Raw genomic sequence first — 19,676 nt, forward strand, 5'->3', positions numbered from 1 at the left:
CCCATGTTTGACCTTATAGTCCTACCCAGGCCTCTGAAAATAGTCCTTTCATTAAGTTTCTTCCACTCAACCATCTAACAGTGACTTCTGTTTCCTGCCTGGACTCTGAAAGACACTTTACATAATTTTCAAACTGCAGTGTTTAGGAGTGATATCACTTTTCTTTCCTCAGGTTACAGCAGCTTTGGGGATGTGGTCCTCAGGCTCCATTCGCTGAGGTGACTGGTTCTGAGGGACCGCCCTGCATGCTGGTGGCTGTCGGGCTGCCCTGCCATCTTTCACCATTGTTGGCATTGCTGCCACTGCTCCGGGTGAAGCAAGCACGGGGCTGATGGAAACAGAAAGTACGTGTACCTGGATGGATGTTTCCCAGCAGTAAGGAAGGGGGCCCAGAGAAGCTGAGCTGCATCATGATTATTTGGGAGAGATGCTTGTAGAGTTCTAGCATAGGTGCTATGCTACGTTAACAGACCTGGAAGAGTTCCTGGCTTCCCCAAACGGTGCATCGCTAATAGTCTTTTTGTGCCTCAGAAAAATTATGGTGGTTTAATTTATTACAGTAACTCATACTTGGAGTCAGAATGTTGTTGGGGGTGGTTATGATATGTGTAAGATTTTTAATAGGGTGTTTGCTTAATTTTTTATAATCCTGGTGGTGGTGGGGGTGTCTGGTTGAATGTCAGTGCTATTTTTATAGCTCTTGAGATATGAGATGACATAAGCTTAGAGCAGAAGAGCAGCTGGGGGAGACAGAGTTACACAGGAAAGACAAAGAGTAAGAGAAGATCTAACAAAGCGGGGCGCAGACCCCAAGATGTTGTCAGTCAAGCTCCTGTGAGCGCACATTCTCTGAGGGACAATTTTGTGTGTGTTGGGCTTTGTGTTGCTTATCCTAAGTGCCTTTTTTATAGCTTGGAAAAAATCAGTACAGTTTGATATATTTGAACCGATAACTTTGTAAATTCTTGTTTTTCAGAATGAAGTACTACATAAAATTTAACTCGGAGCTTTTATATCTTAATTGTCAAAGTGATATTATAACATAGATATGTTATATATGTATATATAACATAGAATTATGGTATAAGTCTGCTGAATTAACCTTTGTTAAGTGGAGCACAGGGTGTTGGATGGTGAACCAACAACAGAGTCCAAAAGACCACAAGAGAACTTGAAATAGAGAGGTTTATTAGTCACAGGTCCTGGGGGGAGTACATGGCGCACCAGAAGGGGCCACACGGGAAGGTCAGGCAGAGTACAGAGAGAGAGAAAGAGACAGGAGCTGGGGCACATGCCTTTATTAGGGTCCATGGGTGCAGAGCCTTGGAGTCCCTGGGCCATGGCCAGATCGGTCAATTCAAGCCAAAAGAAAGAGGTTTTGGTAAGCCGCCTGCCCTGGGGAGGGTGGGTCTTATCTAAGGGATGCATAAGGCATACAAAAGCACTGGGAGGCAGGAGACTTGATCACAAGGGCTGTTGGGGAAATCATATCAGGGAGTTACATCTGTTTGTGACTCTGGGCTGCTATTCAGGACATGCACCTGTATGAGGGGCTTAGTGTCAAGCTATGGTCCCTGCAGGCTGTTTGGCAAACAAAGTGGATGCTGAGATAACAACACCATCAAGTAGCTTAGCTAAATTCTTGACAAAATAACCTATAACAATAGATATATATATATAACATATAAATATTACATTCCTTTTTTGTAATCATAGTGACTACTGGGATTTGAGGAGGCTTACAAGAAAACTGTAGGATGATGTGAACACTGAAATGAATCTTGTCCAGGAAGATGTGGCATATTACCAATACAAGTTCAGTAGTGCTTACAGAAAAGGGCATTTACACTGTACTCTTAAGACTTATCTTTATTATGAAAGTGTTTTCAAAGTAAAATGATCCTCATAATAATGACTGCTTCCAGAGATTGAGAATGAATAATTATATTTTCATATAAAAATCAGCAAAATACAATAACAATACATAAAATAATTCTAATTGGCTAACAGTACATCATTCCATTTCTGACAGAGATGCTTAAGCACTGAATTGTCTCAACAAGTAAGGTTTTGTCACCTATCCTATTTCTCACTGCAAGTTGAAAAAAATCAAATCCCTAAACTAACCACCTCCCTTCTGCATGACACCAAATGGCTATGGAGGTAACTCATTATGTGGGCAAAAAGGAGACGAAAATCATGAGCTTAGAGGCTTTATGAAACTTCGGGAAATCAAACTTGGAGGCTATTTTCCATGTTTAAATTAAAGAAGCGTGAAGTTAAAGTTCCAGAATCACCATATAACTGTTCCTACTACAGAGTGAATTTCTATTTGGCAACTAATCTTTAAAAACCCCTATTTTTTAAAGGGCAGATTTACAGTGACAGTTTAAAAAAAACTGTTGTAGATCCAAAAGAAAAAAGTTGTCTCTATAAAACCTAATTTTCACTTAAAATAGAAATCGCACCAACAGCTGTTGTTCCCTGGTTTCCAGGCCGTGCAGCACACACCAAAATAAGAAGCCAGGCTCTCACTGACTTGTGTTGAGGAAAACAGGCTCATAGGAGCACAATATATATATTTTTTAATGGAATCAGAGAAGGAAGTGTGATACACAACTGGTCCAATGGTTATTGGGAAATTGATAGCAGCTAAGTGACAATATTTTAGATTCATTTTATTAAGAGTTCCAGATTTAAAAGAAGGTGAGTGAAAGATAAACAAGCTAGATCTTAGGCTAACAGTCCCTTCCCATTCCTTCCTGGGCACTCTTGGGAATGTCTAGTCTTGCGGAGACATCATTATCATGTGTTATCTGCTTGCAGAGACTTAGTATATCTTTGATTGGATGGGGATTTTAGCTTATGGACATTTGGTAATGTGTTCCATTCAAAGGCTTCAGGTTGAACTCACGTTGGAAAGACTAAGGTATTCTTTTGGGTGATTACAGATCTTATTAACAGCTATTTATAATGTTTTATGTTCTTTAATACAATTTCCTCCATAAAAAACAGCATCAGGTATGCTTCCTGTGAGTGAATGTTAGGCATTTCAACAGCACAGAGTGGACAAGTGGACAAGTGGACAGGCCTCCTTAGCATCTACTGAGCGCCCCCTAGGGGACGGGAGGGGTCCATGCATACAAATGCAAACCACAGGGCCTGTTTCCAGCCTATTAAAAATGAAGAATTAAACTGTGTCCACAGTGAAACAGTGTTAATTACTATCTGGTAATTTGTAAATGGTACAATTTCATTTTACCAAGACAAATTTAAACCTACTATAGGGACAACAATAATGTCACTTAAAAAAATATCTTGCTGCATTTTGCATTAACTGTTTGTGATTGACAGTGCTCCTTTCATGGACAGGACATAGCTGATTGATCTGATTTGTTCTTATTTGAACACTAGAAACATTTCAGGGCTATTAATATTTATCTACAAAGCAGGAATCAGCCAAAGACAAAGAGGGGGGGTGGAAAGGAAGCTAATTAGAATCTTAAGACCTCAAATAGCATGTGAAATGTAAACATTTAACCTCTTACTTCTAAAGAATTTCTTGAAACCTCTTTGGACACAACGCCATCACAGGACATACTAATAAAGAGAATTATTTAATACCTTTGTAACTATTCTGTATAATTTTCATACTTCAAATTAAGAAAAAATACTCAAATATTCAGGCAACTTTGGCATTAACATCTCCAAGTAGGGGACAAAAATAACTACCAAAGCAAAAATCATGAACAGCTTGGAAACAATCATGGGTGTCCATAAAGTTCTCTTGGAAGAGCTCTTTTTTAAAGACTCAGGTGTGCTGAAATGAAATATGATTTCTTACTTCAGCCCAAATAACAATGAGGTTGAAATTACAGAGTGGAAAATTCAGACCCTTTCTACCCAAGGAGCAGTGTGCAGTCTGCTCAAATTCAAACTCTGCCAAATACTCAGAACGAAAAGTTTGGCAACAGAACAGGACATTTTCAGGTTTACCTGTCATTCTGGCTACAGGTGACCTGATTTTATCCCACTAAAGAGTTATTTCTCTCACCCAATTGCATGTTTACTTTGGAGAGCCTACCTTTCTTCCTAGTTCATCTTTGTCAGATGCCTGTTTGATTATCTGATGGTATCTCAGGACACTATCTGTCCAGCAGTTGAGCAGGAGCTGAATGTTAATAAAATCTTGGGTGAAGCAGAAATCTTGTGCATTTTCCTCAACACTTAGTTTAATAATCTAAAATACGAATAGTTGCTCCCCTACTCTCAACATTTGTAACACTTAATTTGGAAATGGGAACTACTTAGATGCTGACCTTAGGGCCTTCATGATCTGAGCTCTGAGGCAAAGAGGCTGAAAGGAGTCTTCCCCTCACAGCTGTGGAGGTGGCGTGAACAGGCAGTAAAAAGGGAGGTGGGAAGTTTCTATTGCACATGGCGGATGGTTTTCATGAAAAGAGTATGGATAAGGATGAGTCAGTGACATTTTGGTTTTATCATGTTTTTCTGAGAAACCTACATGTACATACACAGATCACACATTTTTATATCATTTATTGACCCAAGGCCAAATTCTACTTGAATTTCTACATTTCTCTCCCTCTAATTGATCTAGAAAAGCTATAGAATTGGAGAATAAAATATTACTTTTTCTAGATTCCTTCCTACATACCCCTTTGTACCTTGGGAAGATTTGAATATGACCAGGACAGGCTAAGTCAATTAATGGGAAACAACATTCCTACTAACCTACAGCTGACATTACAATATATACTTCCAAAGCTATGGCCTGGCACAGGTAGAAGATATGAGATCTCACATATTTTCTCTCTCAGGCTTATCAGGCCGCCATGGGAGAGCAGTAGACAAAGATACATTATTCTTTATCTCAAAAGACCTACAAACACCATTTTGATGAATCAAAAAGAACTCTTTGCCTTAAAATGTAAAATGAAATACAAATGTATTGATAAATAGAAGACTGTGTTGTTACTGTCAGCGGTCAGGGAGGCTCTGAGAATTCCCAATTCTCCTTCTAAAGAACAAAAGTCAGATGTTCAGATGTCTTTGCTAAGGACAGACAATTTTCTTCATGTCATGCAAGTCTTCTAAACCTTTAATTTACAAGCAGATATTTTGAAATTATTCTTCTATGCTAAATAGTGTCAAATGACCCAAATAGAAACACACTGTGGCTTTCTGGTTTATTTCACCCATCAGAGGACTTGCTCTATATATTAAAGCAAGGCACAAGGCTTTCTTCTATTCCATATTTTAGTTCCATATTTTAGAGAAGAAATTTTCACCTTATCAAAAATTTTCAGCTATAACATGCTTGCTAGTTTACTCTTCATATATCTGCATTTTAGCAGATGTTCAGATGACTTGACAAGTACTTTTCATATTTAATGATTGGTCTTACAACTTGACCATCCATAAATTACTCTCCTAGACATACCCCTGTTCTGTGAAATAAAATAATAAGGTTTTCCAAGAAGAGTTAATTATACCAGTTTGTCAACAAAAAAGCAGACATATTTCTAAGGCCCTTCAGTCATTACTATGGACCATACCAAAAACACACTATTTTATAAATAGGTGGGAAGAGATTTAACTTTACAGCGTGAGGTTTTGTTTGGGAGCATTCTTTTAACTACTAACAATCATGGTGCACATTGTGGGGACAAGGTTTTACTTCAATTAAAAAAAAATTGAACTGAATGTGAGTGACTTTGAGCAGGACATGCACTTCTTAGTATTTTGCTGTCCCTTTCACTTGTCCTGACCTGCATACGGATATCACTGCATTGTGGTTTTGGACTCTTTGTTTCAGGAGATGGTCTTCCTGATTTATGAAATAAGTATTTATAATAACTTTTTATTCCCTTTTACTAGAAGTTGGAAGAAAAGAGATAAAATCTTTGGTTTATGTGTATGGTTTTCTTATCTCTACATAAATAACACTGCCCTGTAGGAGACTACGGAAACTTATTTTTTCAGTAGTCTTTCTCATTTGCTGAGTAGAATTTTTGTTGCTTTTTTTCTGGAAATAGCTCCATTTGAACAAAAATTCCTGGAAAATGAACCAGTCCTTCAAAGAAGCAGACAAAAGGACCTCCAGTGTAACACTGCGGAGTTTCTAGTAACAGGAAGTTCTGTATTGTTAGGATTATGTTTAAGGAGAAAAGACAAAGGGTAAAATGGTCTTACCCTCACTGGCTTTATTTTGCCCAGGAAAAAAAAACAAAAAAACAAGATCAAATACTAGATAGGGTGCTTTCTTGAAAGCTGGTTGCAGTAAAGTGCTTTGCACTAGAGGTGACTTTTGACAACTCTTGGAAGTCTCATTTTTCTGTCCTCAAATATATTTAGCTTCTTTTTTTCATAACATAGTGGAAGACTGCACTAGTTAAAGGGGTAGTGGTAAAACCTGGTTGAAATCTGCTGCTCTCTTTGTATTATTCTCAGATCATGGGACAAATTCCCAGCAGGAAGACTGATTTCTTTGTTTGTAACCATGAACTTAAGTCTTCCTTCAGAGCTGGAGCACTGACCCCATAATGGAGAATAAAAAAAAAAAGTCTCTGTAACCTAAAAAGTTAGTCCCTAACTAGCTACCATCCTCACTGAAGAAACTTTGGCTGTGTGCACAAGAAATGAAGTCTATTCCAAAGCAATTTAATACACACAAAAAAATTTTAAGTCCTCCAATAGCCACACTCTATTTGGAACAAGCTAATTGACCATGAAAGGCTTCCCTCGTAGCTTAGTTGGTAAAAAATCTACCTGCAGTGCAGGAGACCCGAGTTCGATTGCAACCCACTCCAGTATTCTTGCCTGGAGAATCCCATGGACAGAGGAGTCTGGCAGGCTACACTAGTCCATGGGGTCACAAGAGTTGGACACGACTTCACGACTAAACCACCACCACCACCAACTGATCATGAAAAATGACAATTACAAGACTGAGCTCATCCTGTTTCAACTTTACCCTGGGAGAAAGGTCACTTGAGACTGAATAGGCCATTTCAGAATGGGCATTGTAACACAAAGAGAGCAAACCTATTTGGAGCTGCACGAGAATCTTGCACTGGGTTTTGCTTGTTCTAAGTGACCAATTAAGCTGATGCTCCTAGTGGACTAGGTCATAGCAAGAAAGGGATAGAAGCAAATGGAGCGTCTCCCTCACTGTCATGAACCCAGAGAGTAAAAGGAGTGAGGAAACCCTCTTTTGTCCACAGATTTACAAACAAATACAAAAAGAAAATAAATAATATTCTAAGACAGTACAAATGCAAATACCGTTCCCTTGTGTCAATTACATAAAGCATGCCTACATATATAGAATGGTAATTCTTCTTCATTCACAGACAGGACATATGGCAGTGCACTATTCAAAATGCTTTGATAAATCCTAATTTTTGTTTCTGGTGCTGAGAGATTATGAAAGGAACTGCATTTGCAATTTATTAAATACTTCCAGGAATGAACAGTTCACTTTGTTTGGGACTTGTAGTTTTGAGTAATTAATCATCCATGGCACAAGCGCCAGTGAGGAGATACCCGTTGGTACCACTGGTCCCATTGGTGGTGGTCGCAGTATGGGGGTTCTTTCCTGGAGGTTCCGAGTCCTCCTCATCTGAGCTAGACTCAATATCACTTCGATCATCCTTGGACACCTGTGGAACACAAGAAGGTGAGTGCAACCACCTTTGAAGAAATCAACAAGGTATAGCATGCTCAGAAGTACACATGCAGTCATACATAAAGGAAAACATCTAAATATTAAAAAAATCAAACCGGATAGGAACATTGCCAGAGCAATAAGTTCCTCTTCATTGGAGATAGACTTTTGGGCAAAAAAGTCAGTGATCAAGGAATGTAGGTGGATTTAGGCATCACAGGTAGTTAGCCTTGCTGACTTCCTTAAGTTACCTTTGGATATTCAGAATGTACTAGACCATGAACCCCACTCTTACTGGCAAAGTAGCATACCATACTACTAGAATGGCACTATAGGAATTTGGTACAAATGGAACTATTTATTCTTTGATGATCACATTCTCTTTGAGAATCCTTTAGAGTCAGCTCTCAATTAATTACACTAATGGAGATATTTACTAGCTCTGATCATTAAAACATCACTCTTATTTGGCTTTTTAATGTATTCTTGTATGATTTAATTTGTCTTTCTGTCTGCTAGAATTAAGTAGAAATTTTGTTTTATATACAACATAACAACTAATGGCAGCAGGAGGCATTTGGGGTACTTGCTGGGTAAGGAACAGTTTAAAATATTTCCCAAGAAAAATGTACTGACTGGATCATCATGAATTGACTCCCATCATTCCAGAGTTCTTCCATCCTCCATTCAGACTCATCAAGTCATGAGGATGACTTGGCATCAGGATATAAGTCTACACATTACCATAAAGAATGAAAAAAAATATGGTCTCATAAGGAGGTAGTGTAGGAAGAAATTAAGGAAATACTCTATTGCTTTTAAATTAAAATAGTTTGTACCTCCTACTTTATGCCTACAAACAAAGTGAACATTTATCCCAACAGGCCTTAACACCCCTGAGTAACTGAGGGGCATGAACTTCTTTTCTAAGGATGGTGGTAATAGGGACATGGTGGCTTGTTTGGCTTCAAAGAATGTTTTCCAATCCAGTCCCTTATGATTCTTTAAGAGGTGGATTGAAAAGCTGGCAGAGTCTCCTGGGAAGCATTTCAGAATGAACTGAGGGATTTCCCACATCTCATTCTCTCTGTGTCACTGCTACCCTCCAACTGGAGAACCCCGGAATCCATTGCACTCCCAACTTGAGAAGCCCCCCTTCCTGCAGGACAATATCACCTCTCTCAGGTGGGGTGGGGATGGGAGAAGGTGAGAACTGAGGACTGCTGCTCCAGCCTAAGCAGAGATGATTGAGTAAATATGTAAAAATGGATCTCACTCTAATGGCCCTTGAGATGAGACTTAGCTCACAAGGACCATCTCCAAGAAGATTCAGATACTGAAACACCAAAAGGACTAGATTATAAGGATACTTTAACTTAAAAATAAAAGATGGGTCACAAAGACAGCATTAGAATAAAAGCTCCACTACATTTAGCAATCCATTAGTCGTAAATTAAGCTGCTAATAGGAAAGAAAACTCCAGTTTCAAAGAGTGATTAATTTACATTTGCATGCTTAGTAAGATTATTTTTAATTGCATTTGGAAAAAAATTTATACTTAAGTTACCTTCAAAGAAAGGAACAATTTAGAGTATCTTAAAATAACACACAGGAATATAAGGCCCATGACCTGTGGCTAAGATGAATTTTACTCTTAGGTAAGCAACAATGCCAGTTAAGATATTTTGAAGCCTGAGATCTGGAATAAAATTGATTGTCTCCTTTGAAAGTTGAAGGAGTAAGCTGGAGAGAAGACAATATACCTGGTAGAAATAGCAGTGCAAAAAGGACATAAATTATCTAATCTATGGCCCCCTTGCGTTTTCAGTTACTGTTATCATATTGACAGTATTGTGCAATTTGTATGCAAATGAGGACAGGAGAGGTTTTTTGTTGTTGTTGTTGTTTGTTAGTAGAAGTACATGCTCATTTTAGAGTAGGAGGTCATAGAGAAAAAAACAAACTTTTACTTCTAAACAATTCATTGCTCTAATTATTTTGGATTTACATAGGAGATGATGCCAAGTATAGGCTTCATACTATGTGACCGATGCCCCGAGCCCCCGTGGCAGGTGCTTACGGAGGACAAAGTGGTCAGGTGCTGTCCTGCAGCCCAGGGCAGTCTTAGCAAAGAGCTGATGCTCAGACCTCCCTTCTGGACCATGCTGATCCTCTCTTCAACTTAGTTCTGCTTCTCCTACTTTACTTCGGTCTATTTCTGTTATTCAACCAACATGTTGAACACCAGTGAAAGAAATCCACTTCTTCCTCTATTGGATCATGCAAAATGTAGCAGAATGCAGGCTCACACAAAAGGGCACTAACTGAGCTGTCCCTAGCATCCCTCACAGCTGCTGGGAGCCACACCTTGGTTAGAGCCTCTAGACAGTGTCAACAGATCAGACAGAACAATATGCATGGAAACAAAAGCGCCAGAGTGTGGCTCCAAAAGGCTAACGTGGAAGCCAGGATGGAGAGAGGGGTGAGAAACTTACATGTAAAGGGTTCCACTTCCCAGACTTCCAGGTGGGCAGAAGGAAGAGAACAAACAACGAGAGTAAGAAAATGTTGCAGAGAATATTCCAGAAAAGTCACTGCTCTACAGAGAGGGGTTGAGGCCCAGGATGCTTTATTATGAGCCCCATTTTTAACCAAAGAGATTTAACTAAATATTTACTGGCAAGTTATAAATGGTCAGAATGCATCAAGTAACACTTCTCATAAAAGAGTTATTAAATTTCTGTTTAATATAAGTATAACCAGAGAAGGACCAAAGGAGATAGAGAGAGGGAGAGCAGGAACACAGTAAATAATAAATCTCCATGAATCTAAAATTATGAATGTAGATCATTCAACAAAGCAATGCAGATCACTCAGCAAAGCAATACTATATGTAAAAAAAAATCATAAGAGAAAATGAAAATTTGTATTATGTTTCCAAGAGGTTATGCTAAACTTTGAAGGAGAAAAAACAGTTTTGATGCAATTCTAAATAATAAATAATGTGCTTGGTGATTTAGAAGAACCCCAAACCATAATTTTCTGTGACATATTAGAAAGGGCGAGTGTTATCTTACCTTGCCTTTTGAAATAGCTTTGCAAGCTATTTTTACGATCAAGTAAGACCAGAAGCAGTTCAAACCTTGTATTACCAACAGCAGTAGGTTAAAAACCCACCAGGAAGGATAAGGTCCAACAATCTCCCAACTTTCAAACAATGTGGTATTTAACACCCTAAGGAAAAGGAGAAAGTAATCATTGAACACAACTTTTCACTGCCTTCAAAGGAACTCTAGTTACTGCAAAGACGCATGAAGCCAGTGATACCCACTGACTGCTCCCTGGCAAGGATGGTCTGAAAGCTAAGTACTTCACCTAAGAGTCATCACCTGGATGATTCCACCAGTGGCATCACATTCCTTAGGATTCTAGCTTGAATCATGTACTTAGGTTCCCCTTCACTTTTGTTGTCATTTCTTCCATTAATTTTCATCACAGTTTTTGATTGATTCTATTTCTCACTACTTGTTAAAAGGCCTGTGCTGTCCTTGTTGCTTTGGGTCTTTAAGTAAGTGTGAGGAACATCATTCAGTAACATTACATTGCAAGAAAAAAAAAGAGCAGTTAATTTCAGAAACACCAGTGACGTTTAAACTATATGCCTAGCATAGTGAGAGTTGGCATATACTTGAGACCTAACCCCTGTCCTCAAGTGGTTTATAGCCTCGAAGGAGAGCCTTAATTTTGGGCTCGGTCCATATTTTGTAAGCCTTCTCCTGGGAAGGAACTGGCAACTGAAAGATATTATATGGAAGTGGTGTCTTGAGTGTTGGAAGGATTTTTTTTTTTTAATTATTAGAATATACCGAGTATACTTAAGTTTTAAGAGTATGTACTTAAGGCAGGCAGAAGTATTTGAAGTAATTGCTTCTTTCTGTGATTCACCATCAGGACCAGGATGGAGCAGCCACGTGGGGCAGATAAAGGATACAGGATGGCTGGTCTCAGTGAGTCACACTCATCCCTTGCATGTGTCCAAGGGATGTGTCCAATCACCCACTGGAAGGTGATTTTTGCCTTCCGGACTCAAAGTGCTGCCACATAGAAGCTCAGCAGTCACAAGATTTTGGAATTATTCCACTCCTTGCCTTCCTCCTTAGCTGAGTGCTGGGCTGGTTTGGAGATCTCAGTGGGTTAACAAAACTCATCTAAGTGTATTTCCACCAGCTGTCACTGCAGTGCTTTGCCAGGACCCTACAGGAGAGGGTAGGTGGACAACACTTGGTGACTAAGGGAGAAGGATGGAAAACTTTTGAAGGCAAGACCACTCACGCAAGAATAGAAGGCACATATACAGCAAATCTTAATATAAGAGTGTGATGAGTGCTTTGAAAAAAGTTAAGAAAAGTACTTAGTAAATTCACAAAAGGAAAAAAAAAAAATTGAGTTAAGAGATAAAGAAAAAAAGGAGAATGAATACTAGAAAAACAGGTTTATGTCCAGTTCAGGTAACCTGCATTCACAGACCAGAATGAGACAGAGTGTGATTCTAATCCTACCACACTAGTTACCTCTCAAGAACAATGCTCAACACACGTGAATGTTAAAATCCTAAAATTGATAGTATGGCGTTTAATTTGACAATTCAGTAAGAGTATATTACTCTATGATATAATAGTAGTATTCATTCTGGTAGAAGAGGACCATCGTTAGGAAATCTATTAATAAAATTATCACACATCCATTGGCCAAATCAGTACAAACCTAATTATTTCAACTGCACTGAAAGACATTTGGCAATGTTCAATTCCCCATTGCTGATGTTTAAGAACTGGAACTCAAAGTATTTAATATGATTTTTATTCCATTCAACTCAGCAGTGGTCATAATATCAGAGTTATTGACTTTATAATCAGGAACAGTCAGCATCACCATTATTATTTAACCCTATTCTGGAGGTTCCAGCTATAAAGTATGGTAGAAATAATAGGCATTAAATTTCTATAACTATAACAGCAAACAATGAAAATTTCCAATAACAGGGAGTAGTTAAAAATTATAAAGAAATTCTAGAAATTATTAAGTCAGTCAAACTGGTAAATATGTTTCAAGACTTTCTTTTGATAGATAAAAATCGTAACATCCCAACTCCATAAGATAAATATATATATTTGCATATACACACAGAGAAAATGAAGAGAATTACAATTCATTGGAAGAAATGAATCAAAGCCATTTTACACCTTCTTTGGTGGATTGGGGAGTTTTGCATTTTCTTATTAAAAAATTTTTATTTATTTACTTATTTTTGGCTGTGCTGGGCCTTTGTTGCTGCTTGGGTTTTTCTCTAGTGGACGCAAGCAAGGGCTACTCTCTGGTTGCAGTGTGAGGGCGCCTCTTGTTGCAGAGCCTGGGCTTGAGGGCGCACGGGTTTCAGCAATTGCAGTGCCTGAGCTCCAGAGCACAGGCTCAGTAATTGTGGCGCACCGGCTTAGCTGCTCTTCGGCATGTGGGATCGTCCCGGATCAGAGATTGAACCCATGTCTCCTACATTGGCAGGCAGATTCCTTACCACTGAGCCACCAGGGAAACCCTGTATTTTCTTCTTTACATTCTTCACTTTTCCAAATCCATCACAAATAATTAGGAAAAAAAAGTTTTTTTGTAAAAAGGAGTAAGTTAGGATAATGCTGTATTCCCAAGAGGCAGCCATCTCTTTATACACCAGGCTGCAGGCTCCGGGACAACTGGTCTAAAGAAAGTTCAACTCTTGGATGGTGAGAGAGGACTCCTACATCTCATTTTTTTCCATCTCCAGCACCTTGCAAAATACTGGGAAGTAATTTGCTCACTGGACCTGCTGGCTGATAGACTGTGTGTTAGTTCAGTAATCAAATAAATAGATATGCACAAGACAGCTCTGGAATAATTGCAATAGTTTTATCTCAGAACCAGCTCTGCTTCTTGACATATTAGACATGTTGACCTTCAGAGGGAATTTAGTTTCATTTGAACAAAAAGAGGTCTTGTAGAAACGGCAACAATGACTATGTGATGCTATGCATTATAAATTAGCCTTTGCTGAATTATGGGTTTGAGAGCCTTTCTCACCATTACAATTTGTTTGGCTTATTATGAACAGAGTGTCATGCAGTCGCTGGTGACATGATATCCACATTAATTTTGGAAATGCTGCATCAGAATTCATAGGCTTTGCCATGACAATCAGTGGCACCTCTGAGGTTCTGCTCAGAAGTAATGGATTTCTCTGAAAATTGACTTGGCTGCCTGCAGAGATACTTGGAAAAATACAATCAGTGCACCAAATGAATATATCTCTCCGTGAGAAGCTAGGGAAGAAAAACAATATATGAGGAATTGGGACTGAGGAGAGAGAGATTATGCCACCTGGATTCTGAAAAACAGTAAACCCAGGAAACAGAGCCTCTGTTTAGCCACAGAATGTTTCTCATGAGAAAACTGTCCCCTTTGGGGCAAGCTATTAAAATGGTGATTATAGGATTTTGCCCTTTCCCAGAGGTAAGGGTTAGGAGTGTCTATTTAATGATGTCATTACAAATCTATGGTGAAAGGGCTCTGAAGAGTGGTTATATCTAAGGGAGGGCTGATGGAGGGAAAAGGAGGGAGGCGGCTGGGATGCTGGGAACATTCTTGATCTTGATTCAGGTGGTAATTATGAAGATTATTCACAGGCAAATTTTTACAAATGTAAAAATGTATCAAGTTATATATTGAAGATCTATGTAGTACATTGTGAACATTATATCTCCATCAACTAAAACAGAAAAAAGTACTCTGTGGGCCAAACACTGCCAATTTGCAACCTCTGGGTTGCATAGTTACTATAATATCAGTATTTCTACCGCCCCCCCCCCGCCGCCCATCCCATGCCACCACCTAATATAAATTCAAGGTATGGCTTCTGAGAAAACAGATTTTTTTCCTTCCCCCCAAACAGCCTACAGCATCAAACCTCCTGTTGCTCTAATCAAGTGGTGGAGAGTTTGGAGGCACCAAGGACCAGAAACGACCATTTTCCTTTTCATTAAGGTTAGGCTCACTTAACCACTAGATGGCGCATCACGCATGTACAAAGTGTGCTCAAGTAGGTCTATTCTGCCAGAACCTTGTGCCATAGTCTGGGTCCCAGCAAAAGAAAATCACTCCATCATTAGGCAACACCTTCCTAAGAATCTCGCCAAACAATGGAATCGAGAGTCCCAGTCCCGTCTGTGCTTCTTTCTTCCTGCATAATTCCCACTAGAAATGATATCTGCAGGGCAAAGCTCCAAGCAGTTCACTGGTGATGTGAAGACGCGCAAGTTACCACCCCAATAGTTTAGCCCTGATGGGGTATTTTAATGGCTTTTTAATGAATCATGAGAATTTAGTTTGACTGTGACCTATAGTTACTTTTGCTCAAGCTTTCCTTTTATGGATTCTTCATATTAAATTTGATTATCTCAGAAATATGTATATACAGGCTACGTGGGGATTGTGGGGGAGGGGAATTTATACATTTGTACAGAAAATTTTACCTTTTTTTTTTTTTAAAGCAAAGCAAACTCAGAGTAGTCTCATATTAATCCTTATTAAAGGCCTTACTCATTTATATTCTTATAAATGCTTTCCCCTTAAAATCTCAGAATTCTGAAAGCTTCTTACTGTCAGAGAGCACAGGGTCGAAAGATCTCCATTGATATCTCATTCAGAAAACCTATAACCAGTGCTTTTCCCCCATTCTTATCATGACTGCCAACTCAAGAGTTTAGGTTTATACGCAAAGTTGTGCAAAGTTAGATAATATCCTTACTTTCTACTCCATGCATCTTACTTTTAAAATATCCCACTGATTTAGAGGCAGGACCACATATTAATGGTTGGAATATTAAAGATGACAGAGGCCCGAGTTCTTTCACTATATGAATGAAGTTACAGGTGGGTGATTATGATGAGGCCATGGTAAGTAACCATAAGCTTTGCCTGCTCCCCTTCCCCTTCAACCTCCACCTAAGAGCTCCATCTGAGCCTTGGGTTGTGTGTTTCTGAATGGTCTATATAAAAACCACAATAATTAGATCTATAAAGGGCTTCCCAGGTGGTACTAGTGGTAAAGAACCTGCCTGCCAACTCAGGAGACATTAAGAGATGCAGGTTCAATCCCTGGGTCGGGAAGGTCCCTTGGAGGAGGGCTTGGCAACCACTCTAGCATTCTTGCCTGGAGAATCCCATGGACAGAGGAGCCAGGTGGGCTACAGTCCAGAGGGTCACAAAGAGCCAGACACCACTGAAGCAACACAGCCTGCACACACACACTCAAATATCCAAAGAGGGTCAAGACTGCTTCTCAGGGAGAATCAGGTTCAGGGCCTCACGTTGGGGGTTGCTGCATGATGCCAGTGGGGGTAGACTAGAAAGGGAAACTTGTTTTACAGTCAGAATTAAGGTGTTCTTTACTTCAGAGCTTTTGAATGGTCTTTGACTTTGCTTTTTCAGAGACTGCAGTGTATTTCAGGATGTGTGCTTCTCTGGCGTTTATTTTCATTCGACCTACATGAAACATAAATGAAAAGTAGATTCTACCTGAAGTTTATCCATAATCTACTGGCATGTTTTACTCATTTTAAAGTAGATGCTGGTAGAAAAGCATTTATAATGTACTCTCAACAGAAACCAGGAACACAATACCTGAAAAAAGAGTTGGGCAATTAATTCACTGTGATAAGAAATCCTCTTTGTCCTGGGTTTTCTAAGGCAATAAAAACCCCAGGCCTAAAGAACAATTTGGTCAAGTGTTGGGTAGTCAAGCCCTGACTACCCAAGGCTGCTACATGACTGAGAAACTCACTCTCAATTTTCTTTTAACAAGATGGCCCCACCCACAGCTTCGGTTTCTCCACAGCACTGGTGCGGGTCAGCAAGATCTCTTTTAGGAGGACAGCTTCTGGGTAGCTCACAGCTTGGGTGCCTAATTATCTCAAATAATAGATACACGAAGTCCGTAGCAGACATAGGAGTGATTTCTCTATCCCTGACAGGATGCGAAACTTGAACATGGAAGGACCATCTGTCTTTCCTCTAGCAATGGGCATATCAATTCTGTCATATTCCATCCAAGAAAGACATGGGATCAATTCGTTTATTTTTATTTTTAGGTCATAGGCTGGTCAGACTTAGACACTGATCTCTTATAACACAGCAAGCTTGTCTCTGGTGACTTCCTTGCCAAGGTGGATGTTTTTCTCAGAATTAGTCATTGCCCTCTTGCTGCCCCATTTGCTGTCTGTCTGCCTGAGTTCCCAACCCCTCCACTGCCTGGCCTGCCTTTCTGTGTTCCTGACCTCCCAACCTGAGTTTTTCTATCCTAAAACATGTCCATCAAGCTGTATCCTGATTCTTACACGCCTGCTTGCAACCCTCTGCTTACCTCTTAGTTGCCTACATGACCCTAAAACAGACTTGTCTGGTTCTCAATGCTCTTTATTAAATAGTTAGTATGTGTTGAGCACTGACCTAAACATGATAAATACATGTTTTGTGCTTAGATGCTCAGTTGTGTCTAACTCTGCGACCCCATGGACTGTAGCCTGCCAGGCTCCTCTGTCCATGGGGATTCTCCAGGCAAGAACACTGGAATGGTTTGCCATGCCCTCCTCCAGGGGATCTTCCCAACCCAGGGATCAAACCCAGGTCTCCTGCATTGCAGTAAGATTCATTACAGTCTGAGCCACCAGGGAAACCCATGAATACTGAGTGGGTAGCCTATCCAATCTCCAGGGGATTTTCCTGACCCAGGAATCAAACCAAGGTCTCCTGCATTGCAGGCAGATTCTTTACCAGCTGAGCTACCAGAGACGCCTGTTATTTACATGGTTTTATTTAATTCTTTCAAAAACTCACACAGTAGAAATCCCATGTAGTAGAATACTTACACTAGCTAACATTTATTCTTAACTATGTGTTAGGTGCTGGGCTCAGGTTTTACATGTTTTAACTCACTAAACCCTCATGAAATAAACCTTATGGATAAATCCTATTTTTTTCAAAGTAGGTACTATTATATCTATCTTACAGTTGAAGAAACTGAAGCATAGGTTTATCTGTATACCTAACACTACCCTCTCACTGTGGGGTATACATATTAGTAAGCCTCAAAGAACTCATAGTTAAGTTGGGGAGCTGGGGTTGGAATATAAATTGGCATATTGTATTTGGTGGATAATGTTACCACATGTATCAAAATGTGCATATCTACTGAGGCTGTGAATCTATTTCCAAACCTTTGTTCTAAGGAAGAGTTTCAGGGATTTATAAGATTTAGCCATAAGGATATTTATTGAAATATTATTTATAGTAGCACACTACTTGAAACATCCTAGAAAATGTCTAAAAATAGAGTACTTGTGAATAAACAATGATCTTCTCATAAGACAAAATATTCGTAGCTAATAAAATTATGTTATAGAAGAATACTTAATGAAATGGAGAAAAAGTTTATGGTATAATGTTAAATGAGAAAAACAAAGCTATAAAACAGTATGTGCAGAATGAGCCCATTTTGGTAAAGAAGAAGATGTAATTTTAAGCATTTAAAATGTTAGAAGCAAAGATATCAAATTATGAACAGTGGTTATTTCAGAACTATGGGACTTTTTTTTCTTTGTGGTGTTTCATATTCCATGACATTTCTATAATGAAATTTAACTATAACATGTATATAATTCCATAAATAAATATCAGTTTAAGTTAAAATTCGAGGCAATCCAGTGAGACTGATCATTGATTGCTGCTGTTGCTGTTCAGCTGCTAAGTCGTGTCTGACTCTTCGTGACCGCCTGGAATGCGGCACGCCGGGCTCCTCTATCCTGCACTGTCTCCCAGAGTTTGCTCAAATGCATGCCCATCGAGTCGGTGATGCTATCTAATGATCTCATCCTCTGCCACCCCTTTCTCCTTTTGCCTTCAATAGCCAAGTGCTATCCGAAGCCTCTGAAGGTCTATCTAGGGCAAAGAAGGTAACAGATTTTTGTAGAGATGGATGGATTTCCTGAAAGCCACCTCCTCCAAGTCTCAGAGCTGCAGAGGGGCAGCCCGGCTTGGCTGGGGTGGTTCTCCTTGAAGTCCCAGCTTCCTGCTCTGGATGGGGAGATGGTGACTGACAGCACTTGTCTGCGGTCACACCAGCTGGTCCCCCTGTCCCCTCAGGAGGGCAGGTTTTATATGAGTGGGGCAGGGGTGGCTGGCTCCTGGGAGTGCCAAGGAGGAGAGCTGCCCGCAGGGCAGAGTGGGGCATCCACTGGTGGTAAAGCCTCCGCCTCTCTGGGATATGTCTGCTCACAGTGCTGCCTCCAAAGACAGAAGCTTTTATTCTCTCTGAACAAAAGCAGCAGCTCGCTAAATTCAACCATGGTTATGGGTGTGGAGATTTCTGAGATGGCAGAGAGGCCAACTGAACACACATCCTAAGCACATTTGATTTGATCACTTTTGTCCCTGGAATGGGGGTTTGTTGGCACGTTTGGGGCTTTTTTCGTCAGAGTTCCCAGTATTTAGAGCTAATAACCGGCCTAAGAACTGTGAGACCCACCGGGTCTCTGCACTCTCCTTCTGTTACTTTTTTATTTCATGATTTTGTGAAAGAAATGTGTCTGCAAGATATAAGAGACAGCTTCCGGAAACTACGGGTGCAATACCTGCAGATCTTGTCTTTGGGGGCAGGAAGAAATGGAAAGAGGATGGGGTAAGGGGGTAGAGAGAGAGAAGGTGATGTGGGGATGGGAAATGGGCAGACAGAGGAAGGAAGAGACAGGAGGCCTGCTTCCCTGGGGCCATGCTCCAGCCTGAATCTTGAATCAGGACCAGGCCTTGCACAAACTCAGCGTGACATTTAATACCACCCCGTTCCTGGGATTAAATGTTACACTAATAAAAAGAAAGCCGCAAGACAAACAGTTGTGTCCTGGAAGTG

At 39.9% G+C, this 19,676-nt stretch overlaps 1 protein-coding gene across 3 annotated transcripts in view; it reads right to left on the bottom strand.

Annotated features, from left to right (window-relative positions):
• Window positions 1–1,171: 1,171 nt before the first annotated feature.
• CERS6 (ceramide synthase 6) overlaps window positions 1,172–19,676 on the bottom strand; it is a 332,610-nt gene continuing 314,105 nt past the window's right edge. Inside the window, exons 9-11 of one of the 3 annotated variants that reach the window (XM_043894488.1) lie at window positions 10,765–10,921; window positions 10,183–10,206; window positions 1,172–7,682 (exon numbers count right to left, since the gene is read on the bottom strand). In XM_043894488.1, the coding sequence (XP_043750423.1) occupies window positions 7,530–7,682; window positions 10,183–10,206; window positions 10,765–10,921 (334 nt within the window). In that variant the 3' untranslated portion in view covers window positions 1,172–7,529. The remainder of the gene's footprint in view (window positions 7,683–10,182; window positions 10,207–10,764; window positions 10,922–19,676) is intronic. The other 2 variants (XM_043894489.1, XM_043894490.1) reach the window with 2 other exon arrangements.

Source organism: Cervus elaphus, chromosome 33 (assembly GCF_910594005.1).
Source record: "Cervus elaphus chromosome 33, mCerEla1.1, whole genome shotgun sequence".
NCBI lineage: Eukaryota > Metazoa > Chordata > Mammalia > Artiodactyla > Cervidae > Cervus > Cervus elaphus.